Below are 17,935 nucleotides of genomic sequence, written 5' to 3' on the forward strand. Positions count from 1 at the left end.
TGGAATTAAGGGGCTTAACCACTTGTGCAGTATAATAAAAGCCAATATCAAATTAGGGTGTTTACCTTGACTTTTAACTTGGTAACAATGGTTTTAGTACTTTGCTTCGATTACTGTAAAATTAAAGAGATAAAATCATTTAGACAAACAATATCTTAGGGGTTAATAGGTGGCGGTTTATTTCATTGTTGATTCTAAAACTAAAAAGTGTATTTAATACAAAAGTTTATTGGTGAAAACATGAAAAATATAATAGATTAATGGCTGATAAAATGCAGCAGAAATGTTACAATTATATGTCCATCACAAGACTATTTTGCTAATAAATGCCTGAAAAATTCAGAATGCTAATTATTAATCAGTGACGGGCACAACAAAATGGTTAATGTCAACAACTATTAGTTTCCCTTTGGTAATAATTAAAACTTTATAGAGGACATCACAAAACCACATAAGACACTAACAACTTTTTTGTGCCCTTATTCGATACAGCCATTACAGTTAGCGGGTCGATATGAATCTAACTTCAACGGGTCACTGGGCGCACTTTAACAAATGTAATCACTATTATTCTTTATAACATTCACCATCATACTCCATTTCACTGCGGACATGCGGCGAAAGGAATGTTTCATTGGGGGCCGACCAGGCTGCAAGTTTTAATAATATGAAAGGAAAACACTTTTAACTTAAGAAACCGTAATTTTAATAACTTAAGTTATAAATATTTATATTCATCAGGTCAGCTCGATATCTGTAATCCAGTGTAAATACAGAAATACAAAACCGTCAAAGATGACACATAACATTTAGACGGAACGTGAAGGTCCGCTGCGAACGACATTTAACATTTTTTTACAAGCGACGGCTCGCGACGGGACGGGGAGTCCGGCCCGCGCGGCGTTCTCGAATGTTACTCGTTTTCTTATAAAACACCGATGAGAACATTGGATGTGGGGGAGGACACATTAGTTGTCGCCGCCCTCGGCGGGCTCGTCGCCGTCGCCCTGCGTGTCCGACGTCCACAGCGTCAGGTTGTCTCGCAGCAGCTGCATGATCAGCGTCGAGTCCTTGTACGAGTCTTCGTTCAGTGTGTCCAGTTCCGCGATCGCGTCATCGAACGCCTGCAAAACACCACAAACTCGTTACTTTCCACCCACGACTGAATAGCACTCGACGATTCAAAAAATGTACATCATACTATATTTGAATGAGTTAATTTAAAAACGACCAAAGTGATTATGAATTTTAAGACTTTGAGAGTTTTCAAAATGCTCCATTCAAATGTCTAAATATAACAAAAACACTGTTACTGGCTGGATCGAGGATTAAGAGGTTAATCGCTTTTTACATGTCCATCATGCTCAAAAATGATTAGTTGTCGTCCATTACAATTTAAAATGTTTTTTGGAAGAAAATCCATGCAGATAAGAGATTTGATCTTTCGCGATGTTAGTAAGGAGTTATTCGAGACCGGCGCGAGCACAGGCAGTCGAGCACACTGCAAACCAACGTGTTGAGTGTCAGAACCTGTTTAGCTAAGTGGCACGCTCGCGCAGGGGAGTTGATAATCTCGTAATAAAAGACGGAAAAGTTGAGCGCGAGACCGAGCCGGATGGGATGGGTCGGTTGCATTTTGGCTTTCGCAATGTCGAACGCCTCCTGGTAGGCCTTCTGCGAGTCTTCCACGACAGCTGAGGACAAGCGAGCATGTTATACGAGACCTCTACACTCGTGCCAGCCAGCACAGCCTATGCTTAAACTGACACAAATAATGACCTGTTTGGCGAGCTGACACGCTTTGTCTGGTGAATTTAATATCTCATAATAGAAGACGGAGAAATTTAACGCGAGCCCCAGCCTGATTGGGTGCGTGGGCTGCATTTTCGCCTTGCTGATCTCGAAAGCATCCTGGTATGCTTTCTGTGAGTCTTCTACAACAGCTGTAATATAAATGTTATTTTACTAGAGAACTTAGAGAACTGAAATAGTTTTCACTTAGTAATAACAGATTTTATACGAAATATTATAAAAAGATCAAACTTTTTGATTCAATTTGCAGAACTATATGACAGGAATTTTTAATGGTACAAAAAATGTTCAATATGCAACTTACAATTTCTGGTTTCTCCTGTGGCCACTTCTGCGAGGTACCTGTAGTAATCTCCCTTCATTTTAAGGTAAAATACTTTACTTTCTGGATTACTAGCTTTAGGAATAAGGTGCTTGTCAAGTAAACCCTGAAAAAAAAACAATCACGATTAAAAAAATATTGTTCAACAATTGAGTAATATAATGAATAATATGTTTTTTAATGACTATTTGTGTCAAAATAAAATGAAGAGAAAAAACATTTCAATAGCTCTAAGAATTCAACTCTACTATTATTTAGAGAAATAAATGTAATATTGCATAATTCACATATTTTTAAATGATTATTTTGTAATGTCAAAAAATTAATTGATTATCAACGCGGTTAAAAATGACATTAATATGCGAATAGTATCTCGACAGGGCAACGAACGAAAACGGGATAGGAGCGCGCGCAGTGACGCGGCGCACTACGTCACCACCCCCTCCCCTCGGAAAAGCCGCACCGCGCACCGCGCCCGGCGGTTGCACGCCGCCGCTATAACGCCCATGATCCGCCGAAACGTACCGATCGGAGGAAATGACCACGACACGACAACTTGTCGCTTGCATCACCCCTCGAATTGGCGACGCGCATGACGTCACCCGCGTAGGCGACCGCTCGAGCTAATCCTACTCGATTTCGGTACGAATTCCGTAACTGCCGCTAATTGGCAGATATGATAAATAAGATTCTCGGAATCGAGATCTGAGAGCTAATGAAATGTTAATTAAATCGGCAAAGAGAAGCATCTAGAAGTTTTTCTTACCAATACGTCGTAGCAAATTTCTCTGAGCTCCTTTTCTACTTTAACCCTATATTCTTTAGCCATCTGTTGTTTTCTTTCCGATCCCTCGGTTTTCTGTTCAATGGAGGAGATGACGCGCCATGAGGACCGTCGGGCACCCACGACGTTCTTGTAGGCGACAGAGAGCAGGTTCCTCTCCTCGTTGCTGAGCTCGACGCCGGTCTCCGTCACCTCCTTCATCGCGGCCGCCATGTCGTCATATCGTTCGGCCTGCTCCGCGAGCTTGGCGCGCTGCACCAGTTCCTCCTTGTCGACGGACATCGTGGACGATGAAAGAGGATTATTTCACTGATGCCCCTGCAATCAAGTTACGGGTCTAGTTCAACTACCTACAAATTGCTACAATGAAGGTTCGCGTGAAATATTAATCCTTCAGAAAGACTAATCGTTAGGCGTCACTTTCGCCGAAGCGAATCGCAGATAGGGTATTTGTCATCATGGAATGCGGAAAGCACCTTGTGTAGAGGCCACGAGCGCACTGGCGCAGTGTGAAAACTGAACAGCTCAAAGAGCACCCCTCACGCCAAACGCGACATCGACGCGGCGTCCGCTCGGTTCGACAGCATCTCACAGACTCGGGCTAGGAGGCTCGCGCCGCCGCCGCGCCGTCGCTCGGCCACCGCCACTGCGCCACCGGTATTGATCCGCCGACGCGGGATAAACACTCCAGACGAAATACGACTAGCGCGACGATTGCACACACCCCTCGCCCCACCCGCGCCCGGCTCCGTGCACCGCGCCCGGCGGCCCGGCGGCCCGGCGGCGCCGACCCACCGATGCCGACCTACCTCCTTCCCTTGCTCTAGGTGCCTTCCTACCCCTCTATGCATACACCTATAGGTATCACCACCCATGTCGTGTTGCTAAGCTATATTGCACTAACATCCACTGAGCGGGTCAAAAAATAGGAAAATAGGTAGTTACAGGTCATGTGGTTGTAGTTTACAAAGGAACAAACATATAAGTCATATACTGATTGTGTTACTGGATAACACAATATTTTTTTGTAAAACAAATCCATGCAAAAAAAAATACACTACAAGTGAAAGTAAAATAAAAAAGTTGTTTTAAAAGTACTGAACCAAATTTGATGAACTCTTGCAGGTTCAATCTTGGTATATGCACATATAGTACTTTATTTCTGGAAAGCCACCCCCTTGGGGAGGGAGAGTTACAAACCGAACCCCATGTGTGCAGTCACGGGCAAAGCTAGACAAGCTAGTAGCTGTATGGGATTTGAAAAACAAATTGGCCGGTGTGGCATTCAAATTTACTAATTATGCTGTCCATAATTTTTTCTTGTTGTCTTCTAATTAACACATTACCAATTTTTTTTTATATGATATGCAGAGATTTGAGTAGTTAGTAATTATGAGTACCAAATTAGTAGAGCATTAATTTTACTTTTATCTGGTCATTTGGTTTCAGAGGTACTCCCACATTGATGATTGATCATTAATTAATGATATTGACAGTACTAGTCTTCTATATCTCAGTGAGCAGTTGTCTCATACCTAGTCAAATTCTTAATTGCACAGTTATTGACAGATTGGTCAGCTGGTTTTTTATTTAGTTTTTGTTTGATAACTGTACAGAACATTTTTCTATTTAGGTATGAATTATTATTGATCATCCAAAACAGGTGTTAAATATGGCAGTATTGCTATACAAATTGAATTAGAAATGAACCCCTGCAACACCCATCAATGGCATTTTGAAGTCACAAATAGCCTGATAATTAGTGATAATAGAAAACGAATGACGACTAAGCAATTGGATATTTGCCTATATATTTTCATTTATTTGTTTTTTAATTAAACTCAACTGTGCAAATAATTTATAATTGCAAAAATACTATACAAATTCTACAAAAATACCTATAGACCTATCTTATCTCATAAAATATGCACAGGGCCACACCTAACTGTACAATTCAAACAAAAAATAATAAAGGATCCAAGCTCTTTCTCAAGTTAAGCTTCAGTAAGTTTATGATGATGAGTGACTCATACTGAATGAGACACATCTTTCTATTCAATATCATCATCCTGTTGAATTCATTTTATTTCCGAATGTATTCCCTGAGATTTTATAATGAATCAAAGTGATGAATAAATTTGCACTAAGCAGACACTGAAGAAGACCCTGATTCTAGTGTGCTTCTAGTAGAGATGGGTAACTACCCAGGTAAATACCCGACGGTGGGTATTTACCGGGTAAATACCCGATATTTACCTACCCGCGGGTAAATACGCGGGTATTTTCATTTTTCTTCCAAATTTGACGTTTTAAATGGTGTTTTGGGCTAAAATAGATTAATTTAAGTCAGTCTTTGTAATTGTACACATAATGTTTATTCAAATTGAGAACGAATAGGTTGCTATGAGATAAAATGTGATTTTAGTGTATCTTTCCAACTATAAAAATGGTGTAATATCATTCTCTGACACACGGAAATAATTTAAAATGCTTTTAATATAAATTATAAGTCTGATAAATTAAAAAGTACTGTAAATGAAAATATGTGAATAAAAATATTTTCAAAATCTCTTTTTGTAGCTCATAACTCATACATAGTATGTTTTATGACAAAAATGTATATAAACTTTTTTGTAGGAAATTGTGTCTACTTTAGTTCGTACATACAAAACTTTTCGATATTCATGATAGTTTCTATGAAATATGAAAAAAATACATTTTACCCCCCCTAACCCCACCATAACCCCCTCCAACCAGTACTAGGAAGTTTATCTTTATCGTATAAATACGACTATTTAATGCAATCTAAAAAGCACACGTAAAACATATTTTTTTAATTATTTTTAAAAATATACATTAAAACTTCTGTAATCTTTATTGTATATTTGACTGAACAGTTTCGTTTTGAATTGTGTATAATAATTACAACCACTAACTTAGTATTTATCTCCATTTTAACACAAATCAGCATGTGCAACATGAAATGAATCTACCCGTCAATTTGGGTAGATACGGGTAAATACCGGGTAGATAGGTATTTACCGGGTATATACCTGGGTGGGTAGATTGGGTATTTACCCACGACCCATCTCTAGCTTCTAGTATAAAATATATTTCCAAACAAGAGCACTGTTGCTACAGGCAGAGAAAGGTAGAAATGTTAAGTGGATTACTTAAATAATTAATAATAGGAGTGTATCTGACAGACAATAGCATTATGGGCGTCGTGTGCCCCCGACTCAATGTCACGCACGTGTCCATCTCGCGGAGGTGAACGCAAGCAAGGGCCGTGACACACCAACGCTCTACCGTAGGTACCAAGCTCTGCCCAACAACCTCTACTAGTTACACAACGGAAATTCGGCCGCAATGAATCATTCAGAGCAAAAACGCTGCACCGTTAATTTAATATGAGTTAAGGAGTATGCTTCTAAATCTTAGCAAATAAATCGGGTGACTTTATACGTTATCGAATCGACATTGATAACGGCACGACTACGCACGGCGAAATTACGACGCACTAGTATGATCACTGGTTAGGGTTACGTCTAGGAAAGTTCAATACACCTGCTACTAGATCAAATCAAAATCCAAGCAAGAATTACTAAAGTCTCAACTATAATAATGCAACTTTCTACAAAACTGCCCAATCCACAATTTACTTGAGACTCCAAAAATATAATTAGACTTTAGAAGCATGTACATGGGCCAAGACACCACACTTACAGATCGTTTCAGCTCACTAATAGACCAACTCCTGACGTAAAAACTGTAGAATCGTTATAAACTAAAAGTAATGGAAACACATAATTTTGAGTACAAAATTTGGAATGATAGCTAACCGCGCCGCGGAATCGTGTCGCCGGTTCAGGCAAAATGGCTGCAAGGGGCACTCCTTCTATGCGTCACAGTCACATTTATGGAGATGTAAATTCCCAACATGGACACTTTCCGGAGTTATAAAACACATATAATGATTAGCACTCAAAAGAAATTTGATGCACTTACTTGTTGGAAGGGAAAAAAGTAATAAAAACAGCAAATTGCTGCACAATATCAGTTTTTCTCTTGCGGCGAACGATACACTACACTGACGGCGGCGGGGCCAGAGGGGAAACAAAAAACGGAACAGGGTTCTCACAGAACGTCGGCCATCTTAAAATGACAGAGGAGGAAGTTGTTAGCTTGAGCGGGAATATTTGAAATATAAATAGAGATATGAAAATATTATAATATTGAATAATAAATGGTATTTTTAAACAAAATTTTACATTTATTGGTGTAATAAAGAGAGAAAAGCCACTTCCGTAGCTATAAGTAATAGATAAACTAACAAATTTATAATTAACAAACTTACGGTACACTTTACATGTGCTTAAATTTTTACTCAACTCAATGATACCTATATTAATAATTTATTTTAAAAATTAAAATATTTTATTGTTTCTTAGAAATAATTACGTAATTGTTTTTACACCTATTCTACGAGATAAATCACAAATACATGTAGTTCACCCACATCCTGCAGCAAAACCTCTATTCCTTAGAAAGATAGCTATCCTTTTTTAGAAAGAGAGACAAACAACAATGCGACCGAGATCTTGTAGATTTTTGTTGGGTATAATTGTCTACAGATTACCGTACCGTACCACATCCTTGGTATGGTAAGACAGTCTGTTAAGACTATAAACCACAAACAATATAATACTAGCCTTTTTACGTAAATATGCTATACTTGTCTCTATTTGTCTTAGTCGGATGATAAAGATGCAGATAGTCGTCTATTAACGAAATTTGTGAAAAGTTTATGTTTAAATTACCTCATAACTACTCTATGGTGTATCTCCAGCAGTAGCGAAGATTTTAAAGAAAAATACGCTCGTTGGCTGTCAATGTCAATGGTGAGCTGAGAAACGCCAGATACATTGTTTACCACGTGCGTTTTCCCTTGATGAACTACCGAAGTGATTTTCTAAAACGTGGTTATATTTTGTAAGATAAATCTACTAAAGAACCCGTTTTATATAACAGAAAAATGCCGAAATCCAAAAGAGATAAAAAAGGTAATTATCTTAGTATATCTTGTCTAATAGCAACCTGTAATTTATTGGATTAATGAATGAAAAATCATTATACATTCTTCAACTTTACAGTATCCCTTACAAAAACAAACAAGAAAGGACTTCAGCTAAAACAGAAAATTATAGGAGAAATAAGAAATAGCTTGTCTAAATATGAACACATATTCCTGTTTACTGTGGACAACATGAGAAATGCCAAACTCAAAGATTTACGTCATGAATGGAAAGACTCTAGATTCTTTTTCGGCAAAAATAAAGTCATGGCAATAGCTCTTGGCAGGACTAAAAGTGACGAAGTTGAAGATCAGCTGAATCTGGTAAGTTATATTTACTATTGTCCCGGAGCTGTAAGTTCACATTTTTGACACATGACAGCATCCACAAAACGTAAACTGGCGCGACCTAATGTAATTTTAAATAAAATCCTGTAATAATATTTTAAAAAAATCAAGTACTTAAAAACAATATTTCGCTTACTTTAAACATAATCTAATACATGTTACATTTTTTGCGAATCTTTGTTAGTGAGTATTTTACGATATTAATTTATCACGCAGGATTTACTTATTATGTCATTTATCTTTCGCCTTTATTTTTAAACTAGTGCTGTGGCAGAGTCTGTCATTTGGATTCAAATGACATTTCAGTAAGTTGATAGAAATCGTATATTTGTTTAAGCACCTCCTTGTACATAGGGCCTAATCGATTCAACCAATTCGTAAATAATCGCTAGATTTGGCAAACAATACGTCTTAGCCACATCGCAACATACTTCAAGGCAAATGTGTCAAAAATGTGAACTTACAGCTCAGGCACAATAGCAACTCACCCTAGCTTTGCTTAGAGAGTAGTTAGTTATCCTTAAAAGAACACATGCTATGGAGGTGCTGTTAGGCTTAAAGCCCCTCTGGATTGAGGCAGAGAAGAGAGCCATGGAACAGTGGTACAGAATAAAAGCATGCAAGGAATGGAGAGGAAGTTGCGTGGACAAGAGACACGCACTGATACAAAGAGAGGCACTATCGAAGCTAGAAATGCTGATGGTCAATAATGACCTCATAAAGAGGGAGGAGATTTTCGATAAGAAGTATAGGGTACATATAGGAGAAAGAGACAACTGGAAGGTAGAGGTCGTGCACCCAACGACTATATGCTTCACAGATGGCTCTAGGAGAAGCTCTACAAAGCTAGCAGGGGCGGGAATAGTAATCCCGAAACTAGGAGAAAAGGTGTCGATACCACTAGGGAGATACACTAGCGTGTTCCAAGCAGAGGTATGTGCCATAGCGCGCTGTGCACGTATATTAAAAGAAAGCGATAAACAAGATGGAGCCGTGGTCATATACACCGACAGTCAAGCGGCACTAAAGGCTCTGAAGAGAATATCGGTGACCTCGTCCCTGGTGAGAGAATGCAGGGAAGAGCTCAACTCGATAGGCAAGCATAGAAGTGTAACGGTTGCGTGGGTACCGGGACACCAGGGAGTCACAGGTAATGAGAAAGCGGACGAGCTGGCAAGGGCGGGGGCGGAGACGGAATTCCTGGGTCCGGAACCGGCTCTGCCTATGTCAGCTGACGTCACGAAAGGAGTCATTGAGAGGATAAAAGAGATGGAAGCACAAAGAGCCTGGGAAAGAGAGACCAGTTGCAGACAAACGAAGATGATGATAGAAGGTAGAGACCAAAGGAGAGCTAGGTATCTTCTGAAACTAGGTAAGAACAGTCTAAGAATGTTGACCGGTATCATAACGGGACACAACACTCTTAACAGACATATGAAGATAATAGGTATCAGTAGTGACGAATCCTGTCCACACTGTGGTAAGGAGGAGACTAGTTTGCACCTACTAGCAGAATGTATCATGTATGCGGCACCGCGACATGAAACATTCGGTAGAGACAATTTGGGAGAAGATGAACTCAAGGATGTCAAACTTAAAGATGTCCTTCTGTTCTGCAGGAAAACAAGAAGATTTGAGGAGAGAAGTGTGGGAGAGCAGCCGGGACAGTAACCTGCAGCTCCAACTCCAGGGAATTGGGCTGAATGAACGCACCAGCGATCGACAGCCCGCCTGTATCCGGCCAGGCGTCCCTACACTACATCTACATCTACATCTATCCTTAAAAGATAGACACATGCTATAGCAGTTTTTTTTTGTAGAACTTTAAAAGTGGTACAAGCCCACCATACATTGCCTTGTTATAATTATGTCAATCACTATGAATGTCGTATTTGATTAAAGCTATTAGCCAGCAAGATTTTTCAAACTTGAGTAGTACATATTTTCATGTCTCATTCAATATTCAGTAAACCTTCTACAAATTCTATACTAACTAAAAAGTACGAAAATTTTGCTTTATAGTATCTAGGCTTTGTTGCTAGGTGTGATCAATCAATTACGGTTCATGACAACCAAATTTTATAATGTCTCAATGTTAAAAAGTATTAGTAGTAAAATGCCTAAAATTAAAAAATAGCAATTTTCAGTACATCAAAATGCCAAAATGACATTGGCCTATTACATTCAATATCTGAAACATATTAGTTTCGTAATAACCAAAATTCAAAATGTCACTTTCTCAGAATACCTAAAATTTTATTTAGTGTGCATTTATTCCTTGCACTTTTGTTATTAACTTTAGTATTCATGTAGTTCATTAATGCTAATTATTTATGAAAAACTAAAAATACAATTTTCATGGATAAGTACTGCATTTTAGGCATTTTGAGAAAGTGAAGTTTTGGTATTATGTTAATTTGACTTATAGATGTTTTGGGAATACGGTAATTACTAGAGAAGTAGGTTTAAGTCATTTCAAGTTTTTGACATTATGAGACTAATCTGTTTAGGCATTGCAACGTTTTAGGAATATGGTGTTATAGAATTTGGTTGTAACGAACCATAATCAATCAATCTTCTGGAGGTCTGTTGGCATTGCATGTTAAATGCAACAACTATGAGCACTTTTTACAAAGTGTTCCATCTTCCAGAATGGAAAAATTTAAAAATACTTGCCTAGAAAGCTGTGATAGTTTTAATAAAAGTTTATGAATTTTTTTTTTGCTTGCAGCTATCAAAAAAAATAAAAGGCCAATGTGGTCTCCTAATGACTAACAGAGATGTGGTAGATGTCCTGCAGTGGTTCAATGATTTCAGTGAGTCTGAATATGCACGGTCGGGCTTTGTAGCCACTGAAGATGTGATTCTGCCACAGGGGCCTTTAGAAGATTTCTCTCACACTATTGAGCCCCATTTGAGGAAACTCGGACTGCCTACCTCCCTTGAGAGAGGTGTTGTTACTCTTATTAAGGAATATCAGGTATGATTAGTATTATTAGCTAGCTTTTATTTTAAAACTACTTTACTACATATGCATAAATTCCAAGTGAAACATCTCTGTTTGTACAGGTCATATACGTCAATCAATTCTCATGTTTTCTACATTCATTTGTCAAATTATAAAATTGGCTAAGCAATGGAGGCAATGTCTGCACAGCACAGGCACACTTAAAGGTTATGACAGATGGCGCCACCCTATTAGTCCATACGTGAGAGCGAGAAGATGATATGTTTTTTCTCTCTCACACATTATGAATGACAGTGACATGCCTAGACACTTGCACAGGCGCCGCCTGGTGGGATAAAATGTCAGTGTGCCTCCTCATTACCACAAACCAATAGTATATAAAATAGAATACTCTTTATTGCCAGAATTTAAAAGATGTAAAAACAAAATGTAGCATTCAGCTTTACATTTTAGTGAGCAATAATGCACACCAAATAAAAACTGTTTTTTAATTGAATGTAACATTTTTTCAGGTATGCAAAAAAGGCGCTGTCCTAACGCCAGAACAGGCCAGTATATTGAAGCTACTGGGTAAGCAAATAGCGGAATTTAAAGTCACCATAAAGTGCCATTGGTCCAAAGGCAAGGGGTTCCACAAAGATATTGACGGTCTTAGTGATAATGAAGAAGATGATGACAAGGAGGAGAATGATAATGAAGATGAGATGGAAGAGGATGAGTCATAAATGTTCCGTATGAACCTGTTGGTTTAAATAATATACACCTTATTATTATTATGATGCAGTTTGTTATTTTAAATTTCTCTCCCTTCTCTTTTTTAACCCCGGACGCAAAAACGACGGGGTGTTATACGTTTGACGTGTCTGTCTGCGTGTGTGTCTGTCTGTGGCATCGTAGCTCCCGAACGGATGAACCGATTTAGATTTCCTTATTTTTGTTTGAAAGCTGAGGGAGTCGGGAGTGTTCTTAGTTATCTTTCATGAAAATCGGTCCACTATGTCGCCGTCGGGGGTTTTTCCAAAATTTTAATTTTTTATAAGTCTGTCCAACATAACTAATCTCTGTTTTGCCTAATGGTTGACTTGACCGGTAGAGAATGGCTCAAGGCGTTAAGTCTGTCAATTAGATTTTTTTTTGTTAATTTGTGCAATAAAGTTTTAAGAGACCCTTATTGTGTACCTACCAACACAAAGATTAATAGATTGTGATGAGTGAAATGTGTATCCATACTAATATTATAAATGGGAAAGTGTGTGTCTGTTTGTTTGTCCGTCCTTCACGGCAAAACGGAGCGACGAATTGTCATGATTTTTTTAAGTGGAGATAGTTGAACGGGTGGAGAGTGACATAGGCTACTTTTTGTTTCTTTCTAACGCGAGCGATGCTGCGGGCAAAAGCTAGTGTGGTCATATAGAATAAAAAGGAACAGTACATATAGATGGCGCTCTGTGTGAAAAGCCCACATTCTATAAATCGATTCTCTTTACAAAAGTGATTAGTATGTACAGTCAACCAATTGGAACCCTAGGCCACTGTAGAACTATGTCACAGTGACGTTATAAGTCAGATTGTAAGAAATCTCTTACTGCTTATCATTTTGACATGGTTGTAGAGTGGCCTAGGGTTCCAATTGGTTGACTATACGGTCAGTCAAGAAAGTGGTTTATCACTTTTCGACTATTTTTAAACTCATAAGGTCGAAAAGTGGTAAAACACTTTTTTGGCTGACTGTACAGCTATTGTTAAACAGTGCTATCTGAGACAGACTTACTATAAGGCCTCTTGTCCACGACACGGTTATTCATCCGTACGGCGTGTTAGTCGTACGGTTGAAAAAACTTGCGAGCTTGTACATGACACGGCAAAGCCACCGGGCGAGACATTGGCCAAGTACGGGCTAGTAGCGTTTTTATCCCGGACTGTGTAAGACGTGCTGCTTCAATGAATTTTCTTACGAAAAAAGATTATCGTTGCTTATTACGTAATAAGAAACGGAAAGAATAATCACAAAATCAAAATTTTGAAAAAAAAACCCCGACATAGTGACCGATTTTCATGAAACATGGTCAAGAACACTCCCTACTAATTCAGCTTTCAAACAAAAAAAACTAAATCTAAATCGGACCATCCGTTCGGGAGCTATAATACGATGCCACAGACAGACACACACACAGACAGACAGACAGACAAACACGTTCAACTTATAATATAACACCCCGTCGTTTTTGCGTCGGGGGTTAAAAAGGGAAAGACGGTTTAAGCCGCTTATTTTATCATCATCATATCAATCATCGGTGGTCTTATCCCATATTATAGGCCTTTCTTGAATAAATGTAATTAATAATTCTTGATTTATGCTCATTTTATAACAAAATCGAGAATCAGCGTATGTAAACAGTCACGAATACGTGCGTATGTCCGGCGCCGTCGACACACTCCCATAGACTGCCATACAACACTGATGAAAATCACGCCGTGTGTAGGCGCGGCGAGCCGAGGGGCAGTCACGGCGCACACGGCCGCGGCGCCGTGCCGTGGCGCGACCGTACGCGTCTACAAGCTTTCACACGTGCCTACACGCGGCGAATTAACCGTAGATTTTCACGGCGATAAACCGTGTCGTGGACAAGAGGCCTAATTATGATGATAATTCAATCGATTTATGTCATCATAGCAAATATACATTACAAGATGTATCTATCTAAATAAAGAAGGTGGTCCTTACATTGGGTCTGGTACGTTTCTTGTACTAACTAGCGAAATTCGACTATTCTACAATACATAGTAAATAAAACACTTCGCAGACCTATAACTCGTTCCCGTGTTGAATGATTATTTAACAGAAACGCAAGGGCGAGAACAGTGTAAATACTAGTTAGGACTTTTGTAACCACACTACTAACAATACTAAAAGCAACGAAGAAACATAAACCGTAAGAGTTTTGAATAAGGTTCCAGAACGAACAATAGTAAGTCGCAAGCGAAGTCGGCCCTCTTGCGTCATCAAATTAAAGTTTTAGCGAGTCGGTGTTGCCAAGTTCACTTACATGAATAAATTGGGGCGGAGCCAAGAGCATGCTGTGGTAAATTATACATCGCAATGGCGTACTACTCACTGTACGTACCACGTATATTTAACGTGAGACGTAAAGAAAAAACTAGTCTAAGAATATTGTCCCTCATGCTTTCTATGTATAGCGAAAAGTGAAATTTATTTCTCGAACGATCTTGATGAAGTTCTAGCTTTTTGCCCTAGTGCCTCGTCCTAATTGGTTCTGTACGAATCTGGGCAAATATTTTTATTTTGACTCGCCTACCACCACACCTGCTCACCAATAGGGAACTTGACTGTACTTAAAATAAAATATTTTATACCATGCACGACAAAAAGTATCAGATAAATATAAGAAAAACGTGGGTAGAAGTTATTTTTAAATCCAATTTATATTTAATAAGTCAGGTAGAAATATAAAAAAACAACTGAATTGACCGTGACGTCACTCAATTCGATTGAATACTAATTCCATGTTAGCAAGACGTTTAAATTCGTTCTTAAAAAGGAGCTGATTTCATTAGGAGGCAAGTAGCCTATTGCAACAGTATTATGGTTCACATTATATTGTACTTTCAGGAAATGAGTCATCCAGGCTGGAATAATTGGGATATAGGTATTTGTGTAGTCACATCTTCATTTTTTTTTCTCACTTACCTGCAGTAAATATGTATAAGAACTCTCATTTCAGTTTAGTCTGTGCCTCTGTGGCCAAGAGTAAGCCCATTTATAATAAAAAATATAGGAGTCGAATTGAAAACCTCTTTCTTGAATTGAAGGTCGGTTAAAAAAACACTATATTTATACTAAAATGTTTATTAAAATAATCACAGAAACAACAATAAATTATCTATTTAATTTAAAAGAAAAATACCAAATTCTAATCAGACAAAACATTAAAAAAACAATTTTCATGAACTTATGATAGCAAGAGCGTAGTTATTTATAAAAATAGTGCTAAAGTCAAACAAAATGAATTCGTGGCGCCAACTAGTATTTCACTAGATGCTGACGGCCTACCACAGATACCGCAATTAGCGTCCTTGGGTGTGCGCGGTAGGCCCTCTGGCGTCATCGCGTGCGATTCATTCGTACAAAATAAATATATCCAGGGCAAACCAATTGCGGCGATAACTCTACCTAGCTTTCTAACGACACGAATATTTCGTTGACTTTCCCTCTTCATAACTTTACACTCTGCAACAGTACAAAAAATAATGACTAATAATAATCTATAAAACATGTCAAATACAAATCATAAAAGGGCTATGCCCTGACATTTGTTATGGATGTTTCGAGCGTGTAATCTAAACGAGGAAACTTAATCATACATACAAATAAGTAATCACAGTACAAAAATAAAGCATAGCTTCATCAGTCGACGACATCACAGCATACAACGATCAGCAAACCAAAACTCATGACATGACCCTAGACTTAAATCTACAAATTCATGATACGTTACAATCAATCATGGAACCATACCAGTCTTTGTAAATTATATTTTAAACTAAAATTACGTGTCTATAGACGCACTATTGAATATCAAAGCAAATCGTACGTTATTTACTAAAGACTACTGCTCGGGTATCTGTTACGAGTGAACCTATATATAAAGCTATTATTGATAAGTAGCAGCGACAGCAAGCAACGGATGCCACTGGACAAGCCGGGATATGTATTCTAGCAAAATAAAAGTGACCGCAACATTGGCGTACTGGCGTTACGAACTCGAGATCACGTTGTATCACAGCATTTAAGAACGCAGTAGTCAAACATAATTAACTAATCGTGCTTCCGATTTTAAATTGTTAGTCTGATGTCTTATGAAACTATGTCGTGGGGTATTTTATATGTTTATAACTTAGCACAGTTGAACCATGATAGTTTATTGCATTGGTAAGTATCTATAACTCAGTCCTAGTTGATAGATAATAACCGAAATTAAATTAATTATTACCTCCGTTGTTTTAGTAATTCATGTGCAGTTAACGGCAGATATCAAAAAGTACTTTCAATAGTCATAGTGGTCAGAGACATTTCATAATAAAGACAGACAATCAATATTTATACGAGACTCATTTAGATTAATTGTTTTCTACGTACATCTAGATGGCGTAACTGTGCGCGCGTTCTTAGTTCTAGCTATACTTTTTGCACGGAGTTTTATGTATTTATTATATTACTTTTGCCTGGTATTATTTTATTGTATATCTTTGTTAACTGCACAGTCATTGACGAAAAAGGATTTTAACATAAATTGGCCTATAATAAATTACATGTCATTATTAGAATTAAATAGTAGATTATAATCTCTGCGAGTTTTGTACCGACATTCTTTGATAACGTTACTTCGTGATTTCTTTTACGTCGATGGATCCCACATCGAGTTATAGCGCATATAGGTGGTGCCATTCACCATGACGCGCCATTTTGTCAAATCTAAACTTTAGTGACATGAGAATATGAGCCAAAGCACACGTCTTTGTGGATGACACGATCTATATCTAACGTTTATAAGTCACTCAATGACCTAGCGTGCCTGGCCCGGCGCGAGGCTAATCTCAAAGTGCTGTACGGCATGTGAGGACAGTTAGAGGTTATATCACTAGTACCTATGCATCATTGTCTCGACTAATTATTTATCCCCATGATACTGACGGTTTTTTTTATTGAATATCATTTTTCTTCCGGAATAAATAGATTAATCGAGACGATACTTTGAGTCAAACATGCCGTATTCGCACAAAACCGTCCTCACTCTTTTGGAATTCGGACTTACGTCGCATATACTTCGCTGTATTTATATAAATCCATCTCTATCTCATTTATGTTTGTTCTTCTAATAATTATCAAGAATATGTCACTGGTCCCACCAAGAGCGAGGAAGCTATGAGCTATAAAAAGGCTATAAAAAAGAAAAAAAGATAGTCCAGCTCATAGCCGAACCCTTTTTCTTCTCTCTGTTTTGTATTTTTTAATATGTGATATATATATTGTTCTTTTTAGGGTTCCGTAGTCAATTAGGAACCCTTATAGTTTCGCCATGTCTGTCTGTCCATCCGTCCGTCCGTCCGTCCGCGGATAATCTCAGTAACCGTTAGCACTAGAAAGCTGAAATTTGGTACATTGGTACCAAATTTCAGCTTGAATTGTAGGTTATACAATATGTAACATATCAATCACGCCAACAAAGTGCAAAAATAAAAAATGGAAAAAAATGTTTTATTACGGTACCCCCCCTACATGTAAAGTGGGGGCTGATATTTTTTTTCATTCCAACCCCAACGTGTGATATATTGTTGGATAGGTATTTAAAAATGAATAAGGGTTTACTAAGATTTTTTTTTGATAATATTAATATTTTCGGAAATAATCGCTCCTAAAGGAAAAAAAAGTGCATCCCCCCCCTCTAACTTTTGAACCATATGTTTAAAAAATATGAAAAAAATCACAAAAGTAGAACTTTATAAAGACTTTCTAGGAAAATTATTTTGAACTTGATAGGTTCAGTAGTTTTTGAGAAAAATACGGAAAACTACGGAACCCTACACTGAGCGTGGCCGGACACGCTC

General features: G+C 38.0%; 2 protein-coding genes across 5 annotated transcripts; one reads left to right on the forward strand and one right to left on the reverse strand.

The window, feature by feature from the left end:
- Positions 1-208: 208 nt before the first annotated feature.
- LOC125225265 (14-3-3 protein zeta) lies at positions 209-7,083 on the reverse strand. 4 transcript variants are annotated; one of them, XM_048128876.1, is made up of 5 exons: positions 6,927-7,083; positions 2,901-3,236; positions 2,117-2,240; positions 1,531-1,694; positions 209-1,124 (listed from the first exon to the last, which is right to left on the reverse strand). In XM_048128876.1, exons 2-5 carry the CDS (start codon positions 3,198-3,200, stop codon positions 969-971), a joined length of 744 nt encoding a protein of 247 aa, XP_047984833.1. In that variant the 5' UTR covers positions 3,201-3,236; positions 6,927-7,083; the 3' UTR covers positions 209-968. The 4 variants fall into 4 exon arrangements, with proteins under 4 accessions (XP_047984833.1, XP_047984831.1, XP_047984832.1 ...); XM_048128874.1 differs by lacking the exon at positions 1,531-1,694 and adding an exon at positions 1,780-1,943 and having other exon boundaries at positions 683-1,124; positions 6,927-7,082; XM_048128875.1 differs by lacking the exons at positions 1,531-1,694; positions 6,927-7,083 and adding exons at positions 1,780-1,943; positions 6,645-6,798 and having other exon boundaries at positions 683-1,124.
- Positions 7,084-7,821: 738 nt separating this feature from the next.
- Positions 7,822-12,084, forward strand: LOC125225453 (mRNA turnover protein 4 homolog). Its single transcript, XM_048129186.1, has 4 exons — positions 7,822-7,981; positions 8,072-8,316; positions 11,072-11,320; positions 11,821-12,084. The coding sequence occupies exons 1-4, from the start codon at positions 7,954-7,956 to the stop codon at positions 12,031-12,033; spliced, it is 735 nt and encodes a 244-aa protein (XP_047985143.1). The 5' UTR covers positions 7,822-7,953; the 3' UTR covers positions 12,034-12,084.
- The last annotated feature ends 5,851 nt before the right edge of the window (positions 12,085-17,935 follow it).

The sequence above is a fragment of the Leguminivora glycinivorella genome, chromosome 4 (genome assembly GCF_023078275.1).
Source record: "Leguminivora glycinivorella isolate SPB_JAAS2020 chromosome 4, LegGlyc_1.1, whole genome shotgun sequence".
In the NCBI taxonomy this organism is placed as follows: domain Eukaryota; kingdom Metazoa; phylum Arthropoda; class Insecta; order Lepidoptera; family Tortricidae; genus Leguminivora; species Leguminivora glycinivorella.

Bases quoted from the DNA above. Each gene is read 5' to 3' on its own strand.
- LOC125225265 (XM_048128876.1), bottom strand. From the start codon at position 3,200: ATGTCCGTCGACAAGGAGGAACTGGTGCAGCGCGCCAAGCTCGCGGAG. The intron at 1,695-2,116 runs GTAAGTTGCATA...GCTTGTCCTCAG, and splicing joins CACAGGAGAAACCAGAAATT to CTGTCGTGGAAGACTCGCAG. The intron at 1,125-1,530 runs GTTCTGACACTC...GGTGTTTTGCAG, and splicing joins CGTGCCACTTAGCTAAACAG to GCGTTCGATGACGCGATCGC.
- LOC125225453 (XM_048129186.1), top strand. From the start codon at position 7,954: ATGCCGAAATCCAAAAGAGATAAAAAAG. The intron at 7,982-8,071 runs GTAATTATCTTA...TCAACTTTACAG, and splicing joins ATCCAAAAGAGATAAAAAAG to TATCCCTTACAAAAACAAAC. The intron at 11,321-11,820 runs GTATGATTAGTA...ACATTTTTTCAG, and splicing joins CTCTTATTAAGGAATATCAG to GTATGCAAAAAAGGCGCTGT.